This window comes from Leptinotarsa decemlineata, unplaced genomic scaffold (assembly GCF_025532065.1).
Source record: "Leptinotarsa decemlineata unplaced genomic scaffold, Ldec_3_MD MMD2_tig00000882_RagTag_RagTag, whole genome shotgun sequence".
Classification (NCBI taxonomy): Eukaryota; Metazoa; Arthropoda; class Insecta; order Coleoptera; family Chrysomelidae; genus Leptinotarsa; species Leptinotarsa decemlineata.
Genome location: NW_027412556.1, coordinates 4189373 through 4211313, shown reverse-complemented (window position 1 = coordinate 4211313; position 21941 = coordinate 4189373). Strand labels below are relative to the sequence as shown.

Sequence of the window (21941 nt, the reverse complement as noted above, 5' to 3'; positions counted from 1 at the left end):
TTTTGTTTGTCAAATTTGCCTGTCTTCTATCTGAGGGCAAGTGATTAAAGGAATTGACAATTTCAACGCGTTGGAACGGGTGCTATAAGAATGGAATGAAGCCTCAAATAGGGAGATATTTTTGTGAATGAGGCAAACCGATTCCGAAATGAAAACAGCAATCACTGTTAAAATTTTTCGCCCAACGAATTTGTGTCTGCACGAATCACGAGGTTTAATCTTACACATATACCTGATAGCCTGTTCCTGCAGTACTGATACAGACAGAAGTGCTGATGTCTTTTTATCTTGATCAAGACATCAGTTTTGAATGACATTTTATTGAAGAATTTTTCCTCAAAGGATTAATTTCATTTGTAGTCACCTTTCGTTGTGTTCCCGTTACTTTATAAGGTACTTGATAAATGCCTGTTTCCATTCGTCATTCATCCCATTCAATCCTTTCCCAAAACACTTTGTTTATAGGAAATATCAGTCAAGTTCAATCAGGGATAATCACTTATGGATTATTACTTTGCAGAAGTTGAACTTTCCATCAATCTGAATGACTTTTGGCACCTTTCAGACAGCTATCTTGTTCACTCCTGAATCCACCTCTGGCCTCAAAGAACAAGTTGACTAAGAGGTAAACAGCGTCAAATATTCACTCTAGGTGAATGTTACCAAAACAATTCGAATCAGATGGTTATGATATCGATTAAAACGTGCGGCTTCTGATTTGTTTAATATCATCAACTTTCTCCACGAGGATATCGGATAAGTTCATAAATTTGTGAACACTATTGACTATGTCCCGTTCGTTCAAAGTAAAGTGATAATTATTGGTGTTTCTCATAATTTTCAAATTCCAGAGGTGTGAATTATGTTTGGTGGTGATGGAAAACTAAACAGTGGTATGTTGATAGACAGCGAAAGGTTTATTGAGTGTCTAGACACAAATCAAAAGCTTAAATCAAAAGGTATGACTAGTTTTCTCTTTTTGTCATAATGAGATTTGCGAAACATTTTTTTTAAAGAACAATGTACGGTTTTTTCAAATCAATGATTTGAATGAGAAATTTTCATATCTCCACACAGTCTGTAACTGCTCCATCCGTTTCGGAAGTTTCATGAAAATAATTCAATCCAACAATAATTCCAAACCATAATTCTGTATATTTTATACGTACCAATTAGTGGATAACATTAATTACATAACTCTTCCCGACAACGGTAAATTAACATCTTTCGATGTCCAAAATTAACCTATTATTCCGCCAATAGAATAAATTTTATTGAGCGCCTCTTCTACAGAAACCACGTTAATCCAATATTCATTATTTAGAAACGAAATTTAAAATTTGCTGTCAACTGAGTTGTCATTTATTCCCACCAATTCCTCTATTGTTATCTCCATGAAAGGAACCAGTGTGTGAAAATCAAAGACACTCTCAGTGAATCTCGAATAGTACAATACGGTGTACCCCAAGGGACAGTTCTGGGTCCAATTCTCTTCAATATCTACCTGAACGATCTTTTTATGCTAGATGTGGAAGGGGACATAATAAGCTTCGCAGATGACACAGTAGTCATTTACAAATAGGAAACGTGGAGCTGTCTGAAAGAAAAAGTCGAAGAAAAATTTCAAAGCTATTATATATATATATATTATAATATATATAATATAATATCGATTTAATCGAGGTTGCAGTCAATTGTAGTTGTACTGACGAAGGTGTGAAATATACCGAAAGCTTGACATATAACAAAGAGTTTTCTATGTAACAGCCCAGCTATTGACTGCAACCTCACGAATTAAAAATCGATATATATATATATATATATAATATATATATATATATATATAATATATATATATAATATATATATATATATATATATATATATGCCCAGATGCCCATGGATAAAATGGGATACACAATTGACATATAGATTGAAATACATGACATCCTACCTAGATATAGCTCAAATGCTCATGCTATACTATACCTTGTTTGAAACTCACCTCTCCTATGGGATAGTTGCCTGGGGAGCAGCAAAATTCTCATATAAAATCCTAGAACAAATTCAAAAATTAACTCTGAAAATAATCACAAATAAAAAAGAACTTACCTCACAGAAGCGCTATATAAGGAAACATTGACTTTAGACATAAGGCAACTGTACTTCTTCAGAACTGTTATAAGGCAACACAAAAATAAACATGAACTTAGAAAAATTTAACACCATTATGCAACACGCCATTCAAAATGTACCAAATTCATCTTATGTACCAAAATCAGAGAAAAATACTTTACAAAAGTGTTATACTTACTTAGCTCCTCGGCTGTATAATCTTATTCCAGCACATATCAAAACTATCTTTGGCACTAATATGTTCAAAAATAAGCTTGAAGGTTCATTGATATACATCGCATCCACATGTCCCCTTTTATCAAGATATGGATTTGAAAAAACTATGTTGATAAATTGGGATGACACTTGACACTCTCACATAGATGCGGTTGTATAAAACTACCTCGAAGTTGGGTCTGTTATTTTCCATATCGTCTTTCGCCTCGGACTTATATACATGACAAACTTCAGCTTTTTTCTTTTCTTCTGGGAATATGGAAGTCTTCAAAAAAGGTTTTTTGAGTCGTCAAGGGATAAGAAAAGGCATTATCATATATGGCTATAAATTAATGCTTGAGTTCATCAAACACATACTTATTTCCAATTATGCGAGGAAAAAAATTATCTCTATCAGACTCTCAATGTATCACTCGGTACATAAATTAATGAAAAAAATGTAAACAGATGAATGTGATTTGTCCCTCAACTTGGCACCTTCACCATTTCAAATAATCTGAATAGGAACAATATTCTTTGATAAAATGGTTTAGACTTTCGCGGCTGAGGTTTTCAGTGTCACTGTTTTTCGAGTTTGAAAGCCGTGGATTTTTGGAGTTTTTTCCTAACGTTTTGTGCCGCAAGTGGCTATCTTCTTCAGAGGTTTAACCATCATGCCTTGCTGTCCGATGTCTGCTGTTATCGGACAGCAAGCCATGCGAAACGTCAGGAAGAAATTCCAAAAATCCACGGCTTTCAAACTCGAAAAACAGTGACACTGGAATATTCATCGATGACCACCGAATTCCTCCTTTATATGAGAAATGTAAAATAAAATAGCTTCTTGCAGTCTAATATCACTTCTAAATCCGGAGTAAGTGTTTTCATCTGTGAACTATTCATTTTTTCTGACCTTTTCAAATCTTCCTCCTGAAAGACAAAGCGTTTGACAATCCTTGACTCCTAAAACATGCAGTTTGAGTCACCCAAATAAAATACATGGATACCTTCATGCATCATTATTATCCATATTTCATTAACAGTTTGCATATATAAACTCCACACAACCTATAAATATAAAATTCCTTGAGCTGGGGTAACAAAACTACTCTTTTCAACATTAATCGCCAAGGACATCGTCACTGACATTGGCTCTGAACGTTCCTAGAATTTATTTTCGTTATTTTTGGTTTCCACCATTTATGGCTTCATTGCAGTACCTATTCGGTACGAATTCATTACTTAAGTGACGATTTTAATGAATTGGAAGTACTTCATCGACATATCGTGTTCGATACGTATGCCATTGAAAGTCTAAAAGTTCGTCAACTACAGTGTTTTCTCGCAGTTTTTACATTGCATCAGTTGGATTATTTTTCTATTCAAGAGATTGGTAAGCGACTGAATCATTCTCGTTATTTCTGTTCAGAACTGTAATATAGCTCAGATGTAGCGGAGAGAAAAATAATAACAATAATACTAATAATAATGAATATCACTGGAGATTTTTCCCGACACCGAACCCTTATTTTAACACTTCGACAGTGTTTCGATCACCAAGTGATCATCTTCAAGAGGAAGATCAAACTAAACGTACTTACAAAGCTATCCCTATTTATACCATAGATACCTGTTTCAGGTACCTGCGTCATTTTAAAATTTACCTCACGTAATAGTCATGTAAATCTAATAAATGAAATATTATTTTAACAAACTATATAGTATACTATTAGGTATTTGTCAACCATCGTTATTCATAATATTATTATGTTCACTTATTTCTACACTCTCATAGGCATCTAGATGCCTGTTGTTAACTTGTCTAACTAATCTCAATGAACTGAAGTCTATGGAATGATTTTGTTGCAAAATATGATGGGCGACTGCTGATTTTTCAGGTCTTCCATATTTTAAGTGTGTACGTGTTCCCTGTATCTTATTTTAATAGATCTTTTAGTCTGTCCATAATATTTTGCGGCACAGTCCTTTCATTCAATTTCGTTAATTTCAGACTTTTCCGAATTTTCGAATTTTTGACTTTCGACAATAATAATGATAATATATTTATTCAACAAATGACAGAGTAAATTATATAATACATAATAATTTAAGCAGGTAGTTAAATGGTTTTGATGATATTTTTGTACATAATTTACATAGTATTATATCATGGAATGAAGTATGAATGAATAAATATGGGTGATAATCCACAAAAACATATGCTCGTCGTGGAACAATGAAAATAATGATAATGAAGGATGTTGACGAAAGATCAATTAACGTATACATATACATACTCACACATACACATATATAGATGAAGCTATTTGAGATTTATAATATTGATACTTTTTCATTGAAGAAAACTTCTACAATGAAAACGAAGACCTTTATAGACCAGTCTTTTGATCCTATTGTATTATTTCAGAAATTATTCCTTATTTCGGTCAATTGATAGGTGAATGATCTAGGAAGGTTTGAAATCCAATTTTTCAGTTCTTTTTTTAATAGGCTCAGCGAGTTGATTGTTTCAGTTCACTGGAAACTGCATTGTATACTCTGGGTTTGAGGAAATACGATGAACGTTAGGATATTGCTTTAGAGACGAAGAGCATTGCGAGGTGGTTATCTCCTTTCCGAGTATTATATATGTACACATAGTCATTTTTAGATCCTTCTTTTTTCTGCTTCACTATCAAGACGTTTGAAAATAATTGTTAAATATCTAAAACTTTTGCTAGTTGACAAATTCCTTCACTGAAATATATTCGATCTTTCGAGTATATTATCTTCAGAATCCATTTCTACAGTGATGGGAAGAAATATACCTGTACGTGCTTGTTCCTTTGTATACCATATAGAGTACCATATTCAGTTTATTAGATTTACATGACACATTGAAAAATTAATTCACGACAAGTAGATAGGGCAATATTGTGAACTTGAATTTTATATAGCTTATAATATTTTAAGTATTAAATTACCTAACTTATTACACAAGGACACATTGTAAAATTAATTCAAGATTAGTAGATACGGCAATTTGTGAAATTTATTTATGTAGCTGGTAATATTTCAATTAATAGATTCACCATACTATTACATAAGGACACATTGTAAAATTTATGTAAGACTAGTAGATAAGGCAACATGTGAAATTAATTTTATATAGTTTATAATATTTCAATTATTTGAATTACCTGATTATAACATGAGGCAAATCGTAAAATCAATTCAAGACACTCAAATCGCAGGTACCTGAATCAGGTATCTGTGGCATAATTAGGGATAGCTTAGTTAGTATGTTCAATTTGATCTTCTTCTTGAAGATGATCACTTGGTGATCGAAACACGTGTCGAGGCGTTAAAATAACGGTTTGGTGTTGGAAAAAAACTCCAGTAAGGTTCCAAACAGTGCCCTGATAATAATAATGTTTATTCATTCATAAATAGGGAAAAGATATAGAAAGTCAATTGATACAAAATCTAATGATACGAAAAAAACTTAATAATATGAGACTGAGAATGAACAAAAAATCCACAAAAGCAGATATTATCAACTTATGTGTAGTAACACAGTTATATGGTGTGATGTTGACGAATCAAATGAATACAGTCAAAATAATGGAAAGAAACAAGAGAAAAAACTGAGACTACAGATCAACCAGAAAACAAAGTTGAAACAAAAATAGCTTAAGAAAACAGTTAACAATATAACTTTTCTCAAGGTATTAATAATAAGTAGTATTATATAATAGCCAAAATTTCATAAGATTAAAATTGCTATTCAAGATAAGATTGGAAATATTCAGGAAGATATACGAATTGTAACAACCATTTGTTGTGTAGGGATAAATATCGCAAAAAAAACGTTTCAAAACTTATAATATGTCAATGAATCAATCACGAAATATGAGGCAAGCGCAACCACCAAATTCAGGAAAGTAAAAAAACGTATGACACGAGTGTCTAAAAGTGATTATTGTAGTTAGCCTCAACTTGATGAGGGTAACTACATCTACTGATGACATAATATGTATTTTTTATATGAAATAATCGATGTGTGAAATCTCTTGAACTTCAAATCAGAATTGTATGCCTTTTTCCCTCAAGATACCTGTTACTTTCAGCTTTCCTTGAATTTTTTTCAGTAGTTTGTTCTGGTGTGTAAAGAGTTGTACAGTTATAATGATTTACTAGTGAACGAATGAAAAATATTTAATGAAAATTATTGTTCTCGAACTTAAGACATGAATCGTATGAGTAAATTTATGCATTTCTATGACGCATTGAATAGAAGCCAACGAATGATTTCTAGTGAAATTCTTTTTACTGACGTAGTTGTTTCTACTGGAAACTATTCGAAAACCTCGATAACAGTTGCTATTTTGAATTCAGTTATGAATTTTCTCACGTTTGCGTGGTAGATGATTCAACTGTTCGATATATTTTCCAGCGTCTGCAATATGTTTACCAAATGTAGAAGATAACTGTTATTTAGAATTAGTTCTTGATGGGAATGATAGAAAATGAACATCTTTATGAAGTAATACATTATTGGCGTTTTGTATATTATATATATTATACGAAATCATCAGAAATGGAAAATAAATGAATCAATGTGTGTTATGTGCTTTGTTCAGTAGTTTTCCAAATTGGTACTGAATTGGAACTTTTACAACTGATAACGGCCATCTTGTTGAAGCTTCCTCTGTCAAATTAGTTGTCATTTCAAGGTGCCTCACTTGCAGATGTCACACACGTGATGATAGATATTAACCAATTTTGTCATTGAAATTGATATTTTCTGTAACGTGTATCAATTTTCAAAATGATCTTTCGAATAACTTATTAACTTTATTGAGTTCTGTCTCAGAGTACTACACAAAAAAGTTACATACTTTCTAATATATAAAATTGTGTCCATAAATTGGATGAAAAAAACTAATCGAGCTGCGTTAATTCCCAGTTAAAAACGTAAAAATATGTGCGTACTCACAAACAGACAAAGTACAGATTAAAGTTCATGACAAACAATAATAATGGAGACAAAACAAGCAATGAACGCTTGTTAGTGTTAGTGTTGAACAAAATAATTGCCGATAAATAAATCGTTTTCCTTCTCCACTTCATTGAATTAAAATAGGCGATATCCTATCTCTCGATATCCTTCCTGGTATCGACACTGTGAGTTTGAAAATATTTATTATTTCACTCACGAGAATTTTTGACAAAACAGGCTGAATATCAAGGGCTTAGGATTAGAAAAATCGCAGTTGTCACTTTCCCTAGTATGTTTTAGGTGGTCTCTGGTACTGGAAACATTATTTTTCACAGTCTTCCCAGTGTTTTGATATCCTATATTCTGAATAGCGCCCATTTCAACCCACGTAACATATTGGAAGGTTCTGTATCTGTAGAGTAGGGGGGGTGAGTGTAGGCCCTCAGCACTTAGGCCACCAGGTGACCACACGGGGTGAAAGACCCCATGCGCTCCCACTGTCCTCCAGCATTGCTCATAAGCCACATATGCTCTTTTTGCTCTACTCTATAGGTAGGAGTTCCATGTTAGCTTCCTGTCGAGGATAGTACCAAGGTATTTCACCTCTTCAGAGAAGGTTAGTTTGCTCTTGAAGAATTCGGGAGGTTTTGAGCGCGATAAACTTCTTTTCCTGGTGAAAAGGACCATCTCAGTCTCCTTGGGATTGATCCACAGTGAGTGTTGCTTACACCATGGTTCTATTAATTTGAGCCCATCCTGCGCTATATCGCACAGTGTGTTCACAAATTTGCCGGTCTGCATGATAACTATGTCATCTGCATACGCAATTGTGTAGAACTATGTTCTAAAGAAGGGATGATAAGACCCCTCTCTGTGGATATCCCCTCATGACCAATCCTCTCACTGTGATGTATTCTATATTGATAATTATTGCTCTACTAGAGAGCATCTTGAGTATCCATTCTCCTACCACCAGAGGTACATTTCTGGAGTGTAGTTGCTGGGTAATTATTGTAAAGGTTGTTTTATCAAACGCTCCATCGATATCTATGAATATACCCAGGTTATTACAGTTGAAATGAGTTATATTGGAGATCTTTAGGAGTTCTTGTTTTTTGGCGAGCGAGAAAATATTTTACCACATTATTAGTTCTATGAAAAGCTATTTTTGAATGTTCACCATTGGGAATTAGGTTGAAGATTCGCAAAAACATACGTTGATTTTACTATAACTAACTATCTTCGGTATTTTCTAGCTTATTTTATTGTTGTAGCCAATTCTTTCTACTGGTAAAAGAAGGTTATTATTTTTTACTAAAAATTATTTGATTAATTTGAATCATTTTACAGAATTTCGCTTATTTAGTATAGGAAATGATCAATAACGTATTGGGGGAAATATTCGCGAAAAAAATTGTATTCAGAGCATTGATTCGAATAAAGTTATTAGAATTTTCACACAAACTCAAAAGTTGATTGAAAACAAAACAAAATGTGAAGAAAACAACTGAGGACAAAATATTTTGGATGAAAATACTAATACTGATAAATTAAATCGAATATTCCCTCGCTAAAAGTATGGCTTGATGACTTGTCATACAATTAATTCTAAAATACCTCTCACGACTTACTAGTTGATCTTACTCATATCCTGGTATTCTCATACTTATTGTTGACTTCAGGTACCCTGTATGTAACCAAACTTTCTTCTGAGAGCAACTAAGCAGTTTCCTGCATTCAAAACACTTTCTAAAATAATACAAATCGTCATAAAAGAATTACGAAGCATAGGGAATCATCCTCTACTAAAATTATCAATAACAGTCACTTGAGTTAATTTTTATAGCTTCATTTGTCAACATTTGCATACTAACGACTCATTTCGTTGTCAGTTAGACTGTGTGATGATTATTTTTATTCCGAGAAGTTTCCAACGAAATATAAACACTGAAAAGATACGATATTGAAACATTTTAATCTCTTGATTGTGATTTTTTTTATTTCCAGGAATCGCAAATTTCAAGATGCCATATCTTAAATGACTTCGACATACCGAAGCGGTGGTTTCAAATCTTAGAATCGAACGGTAACAGCAGTCACCAGAACTTAAAGTACCACGATGGATCACTGTGTGAAGAAGAAAAGGAAAACCAACCCTCGAGAAAATGCCAACATTTTTTCACTATTGACATTTGCGTAAGTTACCTTATTTGTAACTGTCGTGGTTGCGGAATATTGGTCAGATTAAATGACCCTACTTGTTTGCTATTGAGAACAGGTAGCCGGAATTTATTGATGTTAATTCCCTCTTCCTTCCTATTGGAATTGTCTCTGTATTTGTGTATTCATATTGCATCCCTATAATTTTTAAACGTAATTCTAAATTTGGCAAGTCATCGTCTCTAATATCTACCACAGTTGTAGACCTGCATTGAAACCTGCAAATAGCTTCGACACAGTTATCTCTGGCCGTGAAAGTTTACACTATTAACTCACAGTAAACTCTAACTTCTCCTGTAATCCTTTTACACTTATGTAACACGAGTTTTTCCTGAAATATTTTGCGAAAGACTCTTTTCCCGAAGCTACTGACATCATCAACCAATGACCATTCACCATGCAATGGGAAGTCACTGGGTAATAGAGTCATGTACCCCGAGTAGACACATAGAGCCAAGAATGACAGCCTTCTATATTTGCATGGCATTTCCGTTGAGATTAGGACGTAGGGTGGTATCATCTCACCAAGAACTATGTCAGCCGAATGGTCTGAGTAGAGCCTGCGGAAAAGGAAAAATTGATCTTGATATTTCATTTATTCCTCTTCTCTTTTCAGACATATCCATCTCACCGTGGGGGAAATATACAGACAATATGTACCTACTATGTTGATTGTCCAGAAGAACTACATCAGGTGCATTGGCAGATTGTGAGGAAAAAAATAGTTTCAATAAATTTTGCACTTCTCATACCTCACAATAGTTCCCGTTGATAATGGAGCAACTCCTAAGGAAATTATAAAGCACTTGCCAGGCAGCTGTATGCCGATAGCCATTGCTGAGACCACATCAGCTGTCCATGCTGATAGTAAATGCTCAAGGGTATGAGGCTCCACGAGGCAGCTCCTGATTAGTATGCTATAATGACTTCCTCGATCTATGGCTTTAGTCCCTTCGACCTGAGAAAAGTAAAGAACAATTTCTTATGGAATTCACATCTACTTCTCAGAAGGCTTACATCTCCGGCTTGGATGTGAGCCTTCTTCAGAAACCAAGTGGATGATTGAAGTCCTAGATACTGTTTGTGATCCTGAACCGAACAGAAAGGGGTAGAGTTGAGGGATATGAATATTCCAAGATTTTATTTCTTTCGAAAACCTGCCTTTTCGCACTTTTGATTGAAATTCTCGAAACGCGTTCCACCAATGAAGTTCAGAAGTTGAAGAGAAAATCAAGATGACAGAGAAAAAGTTACAAGCAACTTCAACAAAACCTTTGTGCCGTAACTATTTACTTATGATGCACTGTTTGGAACCTTTGATGTAGTAATGAATATTACTAGAGCTTTTTTCCCAACACCAAATCATTATTTTTAATACTTCGACACGTGTTTCGATCACCAAGTGATCATCTTCAAAGAGGAAGATTAAAACTAGAAACTAATGCAAGCTAACCCTATTTATGCTATATAGGAAACCGATACAGGTAAACCTTCCAGGCATACCAACCATACAGGTATACCAACATTAATTAATTTTACAATTTTGCCTTATATATTATTTTACAATATATGTTCATATGAAACAATTTTCAGCTATATAAAAATTAATTTCACGATATTGCCTATCCAAATTCATTTTTGCAATGTGTCCTTATGTAGTAATCAGTAAACCCAACAACATTATTTTATTTTATTTTAACAAGCTATATAGTATGCTCTCTGCTATAGATCCATCATTGTTATTCATCATATTATTGTGTTCACGTATTTCTACACTCTTATAGGCATCTAGTTGTTGTTGTTGTTAACTTGTCTAACTAACACAGTTCTAACACACTTCATTAAGATTAGTTAGACAAGTTAACAACAACAGGCAACTAGATGCCTATGAGAGTGTAGAAATACGTTAACACAATAATATTATGAATAACGATGACGGACCTATATCAAAGACCATACTATATAGCCTGTTGAAATAAAATAAAATAATGTTGTTGGGTTTACTGATTACTACATAAGGACACATTGCAAAAATAAATTTGGATAGGCAATATCGTGAAATTAATTTTTATATAGCTGAAAATTGTTTTATATAAACATATATTGTAAAATAATAGATAAGGCAAAATTGTAAAATTAATTTAGGTTGGTATACCTGTATGGTTGGTACGCCTGGATGGTATGGGTTACTTATATAGCATAAATAGGGTTAGCTCGCATTAGTTTCTGATTTTAATCTTCCTCTTTGAAGATGATCACTTGGTGATCGAAACACGTGTCGAGGTGTTGAAAATAACGATTTGGTGTTGGGAAAAAACTCCAGTAATATTCCGTAACTATTTGTTTCAACTGCACAATTTGGCTTTGATTTATCACTCAAGCGAAAAAATATGTGAATTAACAACTAATGAAACAAAAGCATTCGTGATTTTTTTTCCATGATTATGACAATTTCAATGGTACTGATAATAACAATAGTATTTCCTAACATAACCGATTTATTTTACAGTTACACTGGAAGTTTGTTCCAGAAAGCGTATAGGAACAAAGATTTGGAAGAAGATGATCTGTATGAAGTATTGACACCATGTTCCTCGAAATATTGTGGAGATAAGTTAGAAGAACAATATCTGCACCTAAATAAGAAAGGGAAACCTCCTTCAATATACCGATTGATGTGGGCAAGATATGGATTGAGATATATGTTAATCGGATTCACGAACCTTGTCTGGAAAGTTTTCAACAGGTGACTAGCGACTAAGTATACCTGTTTCACATTAAGAAAGATATAATAGTATATTGAATTGGGTTTTGAAAACGACTTTGCATGTGTTATATTTTTCTCGCGATACACTATACACAAAATCTTTCATTCATCAATGTATACAGTGTGTCAAAACTTACAATGTGCTATATCTAATGAATGAAAGCTGATATCAAAAAATGCTTGCAACTGTTTCTAGGATAGAAAGGGGAAACTGAAAGAGAACTCACCCACATCAACCCCCTAGGCCTCACCCACCAAAACAAAAAAAGTTTAAATTTCCATTGAAAAGACTATAAAAAATACTATCCAATGGTATAAATGATAATTGTACAGGGTGAAGCAATAATTGTGAAACTTTGGTTTGAATGGAATATTTAATGAGGTTTTTGCTGAACTGCAAATTCATTAAAAATGTCAATGAAGTAAATGTTCAAAGTGGGTTCCGTTGTTTTGTAAACAATAATACAGCCTATTTTCAAATTCTGCACGAACATTGGCAAATGATGTTCTAGTAATGGCGCGACATGCTTGCGTAATTCTTTCTAGCAACTCCCTAAGTGACGCAGGTTGAGTTTTATAAACAGCTGACTTCAGGTGACCCCACAGAAAAAAGTCAGGTGGCGCCAAATCTGGTGACCTCGGTGACCACTCAATGGGACCTCTCTTCCCAATCCATTTGTTCGGATAATTAGTATCCAACCAGTGCCTAACTGGATCTGCATAGTGAGGAGGTGCTCCATCTTGTTGGAAGTGTAGCAAATCTTCCTCAATGATATATTGTTTGTTTTAAAATTGACACACTGTATAGTTTCTATGAATCAAAGAGTTAAGTATTCAGTAAAAATGCAAAAGATTTTTTTCCATCGCGAGCATTGTTCACGAAAATATTTGAAAGTTATTTTCATATTTCATTACTCAATAATAATGTTCGAACAGCACAACTCACGATCCAAAGTTCGAAACCTTCTTTTAGCAGAACTTTTTCTCGCGAGAGTTTCACTCGAAGGTGGATTGATTCTGCTGCATTACGTGTCTGATAGCACTGCGAATAGTCATGATGCGCTCTGAGTGGCTTGCAAAGTTATCAACAGAACATACTCAGAATACGAGGCTCATGACCTCTGTAACCGATGCTACAGAGACCCAAAAATAATGTTCTAACACAATAGAATTTCAAGAATAATAGAATAGGTTTCCATTACATGAGAAATTTATAATCATAAATCACAAAATATTACTTTTCTTTCACGGAATCACGAAGTCACGAGTTTTATACATCATCGATTTATGTCTTCGACCATGGAAGTAATGAATTCTTGAAAATATAAACAATGAATAATAATTCAACCGTCACATAGAAAACTAATTGAATTTCAGCTGGTTGATTTATTTTTAGAAATACTTTTTATATTCACTGGAAAGGTTTATTATTGCTAAAATCACTATTAGCAATTAGCACTTTTTAATGCATTCCGCTAAAATTATTAATGTGAATTATATGTTGAAGAAGGACACATTATGAAAATTACCTAGATTGGAATAATAAATAAACTGCGTTTAGGAGCTTGACCAGATTTCACTTCAGATTCACAGGAAAGCAGCATAAACTCCTGTGTTCCTGTTATAGATAGTACACACTGTAGGCACTGTAACATTTACAGGACTTGCCTTACAGTGTGTGAAAGCCAAATGGAATAAAATTCATTATTTCGGTTACTGTACGTATAAATTTAATTCTTGTGGTTACCGAAATTCCATAAAATACACTCAAAGGTATTGCCGAGGTATTACCGGACATTAACTTGGTAATGTGGTGGTGCTTTATCCTGCTGAAACCATATCGTATTCACTGGAAACTGAGGGTTTCTTGGATCAGGGTATAATAATAATAATAATAATAATAATGATAATTCTGATTAGTGGAGTCCTTGGTGGAATGATGTCTCTCTACTCTCGAATATTAAGATCATATGCTTTATTGTCCAAAGAAAAGTTCTTATTGACAAAGCTTTGGTGAACATTTTGAGAAAGAAAAAACATAGTCAAGTGCATGAAATCAGAATATGAGCTAGTAGATTGATAAAAATATCTAGAGTTCTACCATAAATATGAAAATAAAAGTCGCATTTTCTGAAAAACATTGGATTATATACAATATAAGTGCAATATAAACAAATATATATATATATATATATATATATATATATATATATATATATATATATATATATATATATATATATATATATGGTAAAATGGATTAACAGGGTCTCTCAGTCAAAAAATCAAAAATCAAACTCTGCTTTACTTTGTCAAGCTTTCGCTTCTAATGGGAAGCTTCTTCAGGGCAGTAAAAATGAGTGAGAAACAATAAATTGAAGATATAAATTGACGTAAAAGTTAACATGTATACGATTTTTTTGTGTATACATGTTAACTTTTACGTCAATTTATATCTTCAATTTATTGTTTTTCACTCATTTTTACTGCCCTGAAGAAGCTTCCCATTAGAAGCGAAAGCTTGGCAAAGTAAAGCAGAGTTTGATTTTTGATTTTTTGACTGAGAGACCCTGTTAATACATTTTACCATACATTTCTTCAGTCGCTAACATTATCCAATTTATATATATATATATATATATATATATATATATATATATATATATATATATATATATATATATATATATATATATACATACATACATATACACATACATTCGTATACAAACACAAAAATAATTTTAAAAAATAATGTATAGAGAGAAATGTGTATAAAATATGATTAAAAGGTATCATCAGAAAATTCTTGCAAACTTTAATAGGGCCTCTCGCTAAAAAAATCCTTTGTTCGAAATTCAGTACAGATTACTACGCAGGTAGTTTGGAAGATGATTATGCATTTTGAGACTATTATAAATATAGAATTTTTAATTAAAGTAGTGTTAGGTATGGGAAGACTTAAATTTAGGGTCTAGCGTGTGGTGTAATGAGAGACAATAGAGGGAAGTTCTGTTCTATGTTTATGCACTAAACAAACTGTTTCTAAAATGAATAGAGCATACATGGATAAAATTTTGTTTGCTACAAACAAAGGCCTACAAGAATCTCGCCGCCTGGCTCTACAGAGAAATCTTAATGACCTTTTCTGCAGAATAAAATCGACTCGAGTCGAGTTTGATTACTTACCCCCCAGAAAGGTATCCCATATCTCAGATGTGATTCTACTAATGAATAATAGACAGCTTCAGCTGCAGTTAGTCCTAGTTCGTTAGAAGTTATTTCCACAGCATAACATCCAGATGAAAGTTTTTTGTTGAGAGATATTATGAGGTCCTCAAATTTCAATTTACTATCAATTAATAACCCAAGAAATTTGTTGCATGACGTGTTCTCAATCACATTCGAATTCGAAGCTAGAGGAATATTATCAAGAATGCAATTAAAGGATAAAACTTTAGTTTTTGAGACATTGAAAGCTAATAAATTTGCCTTACACCAATCTGAAAGTTTGGAAATATCAGAGCAAATGGCATCATATAGATCATTTGTGTTGGTATTGCGTCATAATATTGTACTGTCGTCGGCGAATAAAGTAAATTTAATAAAAATAATTTAATAATGATAAATTTGATAAACGTGGAATGACGTCATTTTGAAGTAGTGCCAAATAATTATCTCCATTCAAGTTTCCCTCAATAAAAAAGGGACGTGTTAGGAATCACACGTTAAAAGGTGAGACCTCGTTAGTCCTTAGCTCCCACAAGTTTCTCAATGTCTGAGAGTTGTCGTTCCTATGGGGGCGACAGCTGATTAACTGAAAAACAGATTTTAAACAGATTTTTTTTAACTAATGATATGGTTTCCTACAATCCCTACCCAAACATTAACTTTTTTAGGGTATTGCATGTGTTCGTTTCTCATCCAGTGAAGATTTTCCGTTAAACAGTAGCGGCAATTTTGCTATTCAGCATGACCGTTGAGAGACAAAGTACACTCATCAAAAAATATAACGCCTTCTAATTGAATGATATTGTTATCCATCATTTGCTCACAAAAATAAATTCTATCAAAATCGTCTTCCATGAGCTCCTGAGTAGGTATCGTTTTATAGGGATGCATTTTATTTTCTTTCAATACGTTTATTATCGATGTATGGCTAACATCGAATGTAGTGGATGCCTGTCTACTCGATGTATGCGGGTTTTTCTCAAACTTAAGCATCATATCTAATTTGAGTTCATCGCTCATTGTATTGGCAGCTGCTTTTTTATCTGCCCCACATGACCAAGCTTGAGAAACTGCTTCTCTATTTTGTTCGTTGTTCCTTGAGATATGGGCGGTAAATTAGGAAATTTATCATGAAATGGGCGAGCTACTTCCTGTTGTTTTCGGGTTTTATCTCCGTAACCAATCATTTGTCAAACTATTATTTTATGCATTTCCGTTTTTCCGGTGATCTAACCATTTGTCAGACTTGAAGTTGACAACTTTTGAACTTAAATTAAAATACTGACAACTAATGTTGTAACATACGAAACAAGTAGACAAGGCGTTTTAAACTAACGTTATTATTATTATTATTATTATTTTTTTTTTTTTTTTTCACCGTAGTGTGCGCTGGTCAGGCCCTATCCCCCGAAGCCCCGATACATTCGGGAGGGCGCGCCAGCATAATCAACCAATGACCACTCCCCACACCGTGGGGTAAGTGATTACCCCACGGTGTGGGGAGTGGGGTAATCACCACGGGTATTATTATTATTATTATTATTATTATTATTATTATTATTATTATTATTATTACTTGCCTACCTTCAATTTTGAAGAATTTTTCAATTTCCTGGTGAATATGATTACAATTTAATATTACAATGAATAATGAAATTTGGAACAATCATGAAATACAAATCAATTAATTGTTGCAATAAACTTGAAAGCGATAACATTTTTGAATAGAGAATGAAGAGAACTTTCAAACGATATATCACAAGTCTATACTTCCCATTTAAAAAATTGGGGGTTGTACCTGTCATTCAACGGGGATTGAAGGTAAGGGTAGCATTTTTTCGTTCAAGTATGTCAAATTATAATTAAAACTCGACGTGTTTCGGGATTTTGTTAAAGTATGTACCATAACCAAAATAATAAATTTATTCCATTTGGCTTTTACCATATTTCGCTTAGCTAGCTGTCTATAGATTCAAGGTTAGAAAGCTGATATATTTCCGTCTGGTCTTTTTATAGATTTCCAATATGTAAGTATTTTCCCTAACGATGCTTCTAGCGAAGAACCCGGATATGAATTTCATAAACATTGTCATGGCTTGCCGAGGCGTTAAAATTTATGAGGCATGTGACCAAGCATTTGAGATTCTGAATTAAAATGAATCTGTCCATTTTCGAAGCTAGAAATACTCGTACATAGCTTTCGCTAAGTATTTCTAGCTTCAGCACTGGAAATATCAGCCAACGATAACGGGATTTACTGGTATATATTCATTGATTTAAATGTCCATAAATGAGCCGCTGAAGCCCTATACTCATACTCTGGGACCTTCAATGGTTTGCGGACCACATGTAAAAAACACTGCATCAGATGATATTCGTGCAGATAACTGTACTAGGTTCGCTCAAATTGGCTCACATGTTATGTCTAGGCATATGAGGCATACAGAAACATTTGTTGTATACTAACATCTCAACATAACATTTTAAAGCAATTCCCAAATTATTTTTTCAGCGTTGTGGAACCATGGGCATTCAGTCAGCTGATTGCCTACTTCAAACCAGGGCAAATCACCGTTACAAGAAACGATGCTTATGGCTACGCATCCATAGTGCTCTCTCTTCATCTGTTCAAGACATTCTACAGCCACAACTACTCCCTCTGGATATCGCAACTAGGGATAGAGATCAAAACAGCACTCTCCTCGCTACTTTACAGGAAAGCTTTGAAATTGACACCGTCAGCCATCTCCGAAATAAGTCTAGGAAACATCGTGACCCTCATCACGAAAGATATAAGTACTTTTCAGAGGTCTATATGGATTATAAACGAGTTGTGGATTGGTCTGATACAGACGATGATCGTCTGTTACTTGCTGTACAATAAAATTGGATATGTTTCTTTCACTGGCGTTGGAATACTTTTGGGTATAGTGCCCTTAACGTGTGAGTATATATGAGCGAATAGGATGAATAGGTCATCAATCGAACAAGATATATGAGAGTTATTATTATCCCAAATTTTCCTTAGCAGGTTTCTTTATATTATAACATTTTTCTTTCTTATGGATGAAATGTGCTGAAGGTATCGATGAAAAAGCATTGCCATTCAAATAATGTGAACTTTCACTACCGAAGATAACTGTGTGAAAACTATTTCCGGGTTTTTGGCCGTGGTTTACAAGTTATGGTGCCTGACGTTTCGTCTTTATTGAAAAGAGTAGAGATATGAAGTTAGATCCTGGAGATTCCCAGCCGATTTAACCTTCTTTTCCGCTCACTGTTTATATATAAAGTATAAAAAATCAGAAATCTTCTCATAATTGAGGAAAAAATTTCAAAACGACACTCTAATCCAGCCATTACTATCCATTACTATCCAGGTGGATGCCTTTGTGGTCCAGCGAACCACGAAGGAATTTTGTTAACTTTAATTCATATTTTAACAAATAGTACAAATGAGGAGTCATGTTTTCCTCTACTCAAGATATATTATATTATATTTTAATACTTCAATATTTCATACATTTATTTCATTATTTTATTGGCGTTCATTCATTGAAAGTATGATTATTTCGAATTTATAAATAATCGATCGTCAAATGCCTTTCCAGCAACAAATACACCTTTCCAGCAACATAATTATCCAACTCGTTCTAGAGATAAACTGATGCCCAATATTCATAGAACAACTCTTTATCAGAAAAGTTTTCTTTATCTTGGACCATAAATGTTTAATAAATTAGAAGAATCAATTAAAATATCACCAAATCTTAACATTTTTAAATCAAGACTGAAAAACGCACTTATTGAAAAAAATTGCACACTTGACGAATTTTAAACTGTTTTTTTAAATTTTAATGACAAAATATCACAGCTATGTGATAAAATTGACTTTCATTTATTTATAGTTAGTTTTTTTACATAATCTAAGCCAAACATATAATTATATATATATATATATATATATATATATATATATATATATATATATATATATATATATATATATATATATATACACCTATATGTATCATATTTTTAGATTATTGATTACTACAAACATTATACTCTGTAACGTGTCCTACCCTCAGACGTTTTCCTTGTCACTGTACGTATAACAATGTACTTTTTAACAAGGAAATAATAAAAAATTATTATAATTATTATTATTATTATAATTATTTTGTACCCATCCAGATTCGTAAGTAATATGTTTTTTCCAGTAATTGTTGGAAGATACGTTGGTATACTCAGGTTGGCGACAGCTCAAAAAACTGACGAACGGCTACAACTGATGCAAGAAATATTATCAACGATACGAATTATAAAAATGTATACCTGGGAGGACTTTTTCTCGAAGCAAATCAACCTAGCTCGAGTGTAAGTAAACACAAGGTCCTGGTAAATTTTTTATCGATAACAAGTTGAACAAAATTGTAATTTTGTTCAAAACACCACAAGTATTATCATTATTATTATTTATCTAAAATAAGACTATTGTCTCTACTTGAATACTTTACTGAAAATAATGTGTTGTGTGGGAAATACTAATGGTTCAGATAACAAAATGCAGCCCTCAGAAAGGTTATATTCCCGCTGTGATCTCTCAACCATCTTCTAGATTGAAAGTAACAAGCAATTTAGCTCATTCCAGTTGATACTAGTCTCCCTGAATGAGTTATTTCATATTAAGTATGTAAAAAAATTGTGGAACAGTTTTCAGGGTAACCCATTCCTACGTAAAAATCAACTTCTTGTCAGCCAGGCTCTTCCCATAACAATCCACAAGACAAAAATTCCAGATAGAAATTATAATAGGGTGGATCCCTATTTGAAAGGTCTTTCACTTCTGTATCCAACCCTACAGCATTTTCAAAAATACAACTATGAGCATCAGAGAAAAATCAAATACTTTTTCAAGTTCGCACTTCATTTCGAACTGGAAAGTGAACACCATCAAACGACATACAACGATATAAAGAAGCTTCTGTTTGCCCCCCTCACATTCTGTGAAATATCAGGTATCAGTAGGTGAGTGGGTCTATTCGACCCTACACCGCAACCCGCAAGGGTTTATTGTGACTCACACCTATTCACACTCGACCAAATGAACCCAGCTTCTTAACGAAGACGATTAGTTTGTATGGTGAATGGTCTTACAGGTCAGATGGTAGGAATACGGCTGTGCCGAACTCTAAAAACCTGATTTGGTCCCAAACGGGACAGGCACAAAGTTTATGCTCTGCTGTTTCATCGTTAATAAGGTAGTTGGATAGTCAAGATGCAAGATTCCCATCTTCCTGCGACAACCTTCCCTTATGAAGGTGCAGGGCTTTTTCGCCTCTGGTTTTGAGCGCAAACGTTTGCTAACCTGCTCATGGAGGGTTCGTTCCTCCACCTGAGACATATTCTGCGTACGCCGCTCAAGAATTTGGTGCAAGGCGGTTTCATAAGGTACCCCGATCTTGAGGAGACGACTCAGTCGTTTCCTGGCTACACCACCAAACCACAAGTGATTCTGTTATTCCCGTATCCAGCAGGGCTACGTGGAAGCAAGCATCCGATGGCCGGTTTGCTCAACCTCTACATACCAAGCCAATGCACTCGCCATAAACAGCATGCACAGTGGTTCAGACAGTTGAAGATGAATAAGGACAGCCAACTGGTCTACAGTCTACGGCACCTGCTAGTTTCTTCCAGAAATATGCAGCTGTATTTCGCAGACCTTTTCATTTCAACCATCCCCGTAGGAAAAAATCCAGTCAAATCAGGAGATCTGATAGGCCAATCTGTAGAACTTCTTTGTCCAATCCATTGAACCGAAAAGTTATTTATTCACTTCATAATTCGGAAAACTGAAATGGGGATGATAGATGTGAATTTGGCGAGAATAATTTAGCCATTCAGATGAAAGGTACATTCATCCAAGGAACATGTGATGTACAACAATTTCGGATTGCGGCTGACGCTTTCCGAAGGGATCCCAATCGCAATGATCTCCGTTCAATTCATGAGTCATTTTCTCTTCGTAAGGATGTGGAATTTATGTCGATGAATGATTCTGAAAACGTTTGTACGACTCACTCTTGCTGCTAGGTCAAAGACTGCATATTTCCCTTCAAGGCAAAGTGGTCTAGAACTATAACATTTATGCATTCGTTAACTATTCCATGGATGTATGTAACACTTCCAATATAGTGGAATGTGCAAAAAAAAAGGTGAATGTTTCACAGGCTACGTACATTTGATTAGCTTGTTTTGTATTTTTTTGTTGGTACACTCTTCTCAAATATATGCTTACAGTTTGGGCTGTTTAGCATCTTTAGTTTGTTAGTGAAAGGCACAAAAGGTAGAAGTGTTTTGCTTGTTTGGTAATTTTCTGCTATCGAG

General features: G+C 33.8%; 1 protein-coding gene across 3 annotated transcripts in view; it reads left to right on the top strand.

Moving 5' to 3' along the window:
* The window catches only part of LOC111503888 (ATP-binding cassette subfamily C member 4), an 82706-nt gene that overhangs the window by 38991 nt on the left and 21774 nt on the right, over window positions 1-21941 (top strand). Inside the window, exons 1-5 of one of the 3 annotated variants that reach the window (XM_074174839.1) lie at window positions 705-959; window positions 9341-9529; window positions 12063-12299; window positions 18064-18494; window positions 19775-19931. In XM_074174839.1, coding sequence (XP_074030940.1) covers window positions 9453-9529; window positions 12063-12299; window positions 18064-18494; window positions 19775-19931 — 902 coding nt within the window. In that variant the 5' untranslated portion in view covers window positions 705-959; window positions 9341-9452. Of the gene's footprint in view, window positions 1-704; window positions 960-3571; window positions 3725-9340; window positions 9530-12062; window positions 12300-18063; window positions 18495-19774; window positions 19932-21941 lie in introns of those variants that run through there. The other 2 variants (XM_074174838.1, XM_074174837.1) reach the window with 2 other exon arrangements.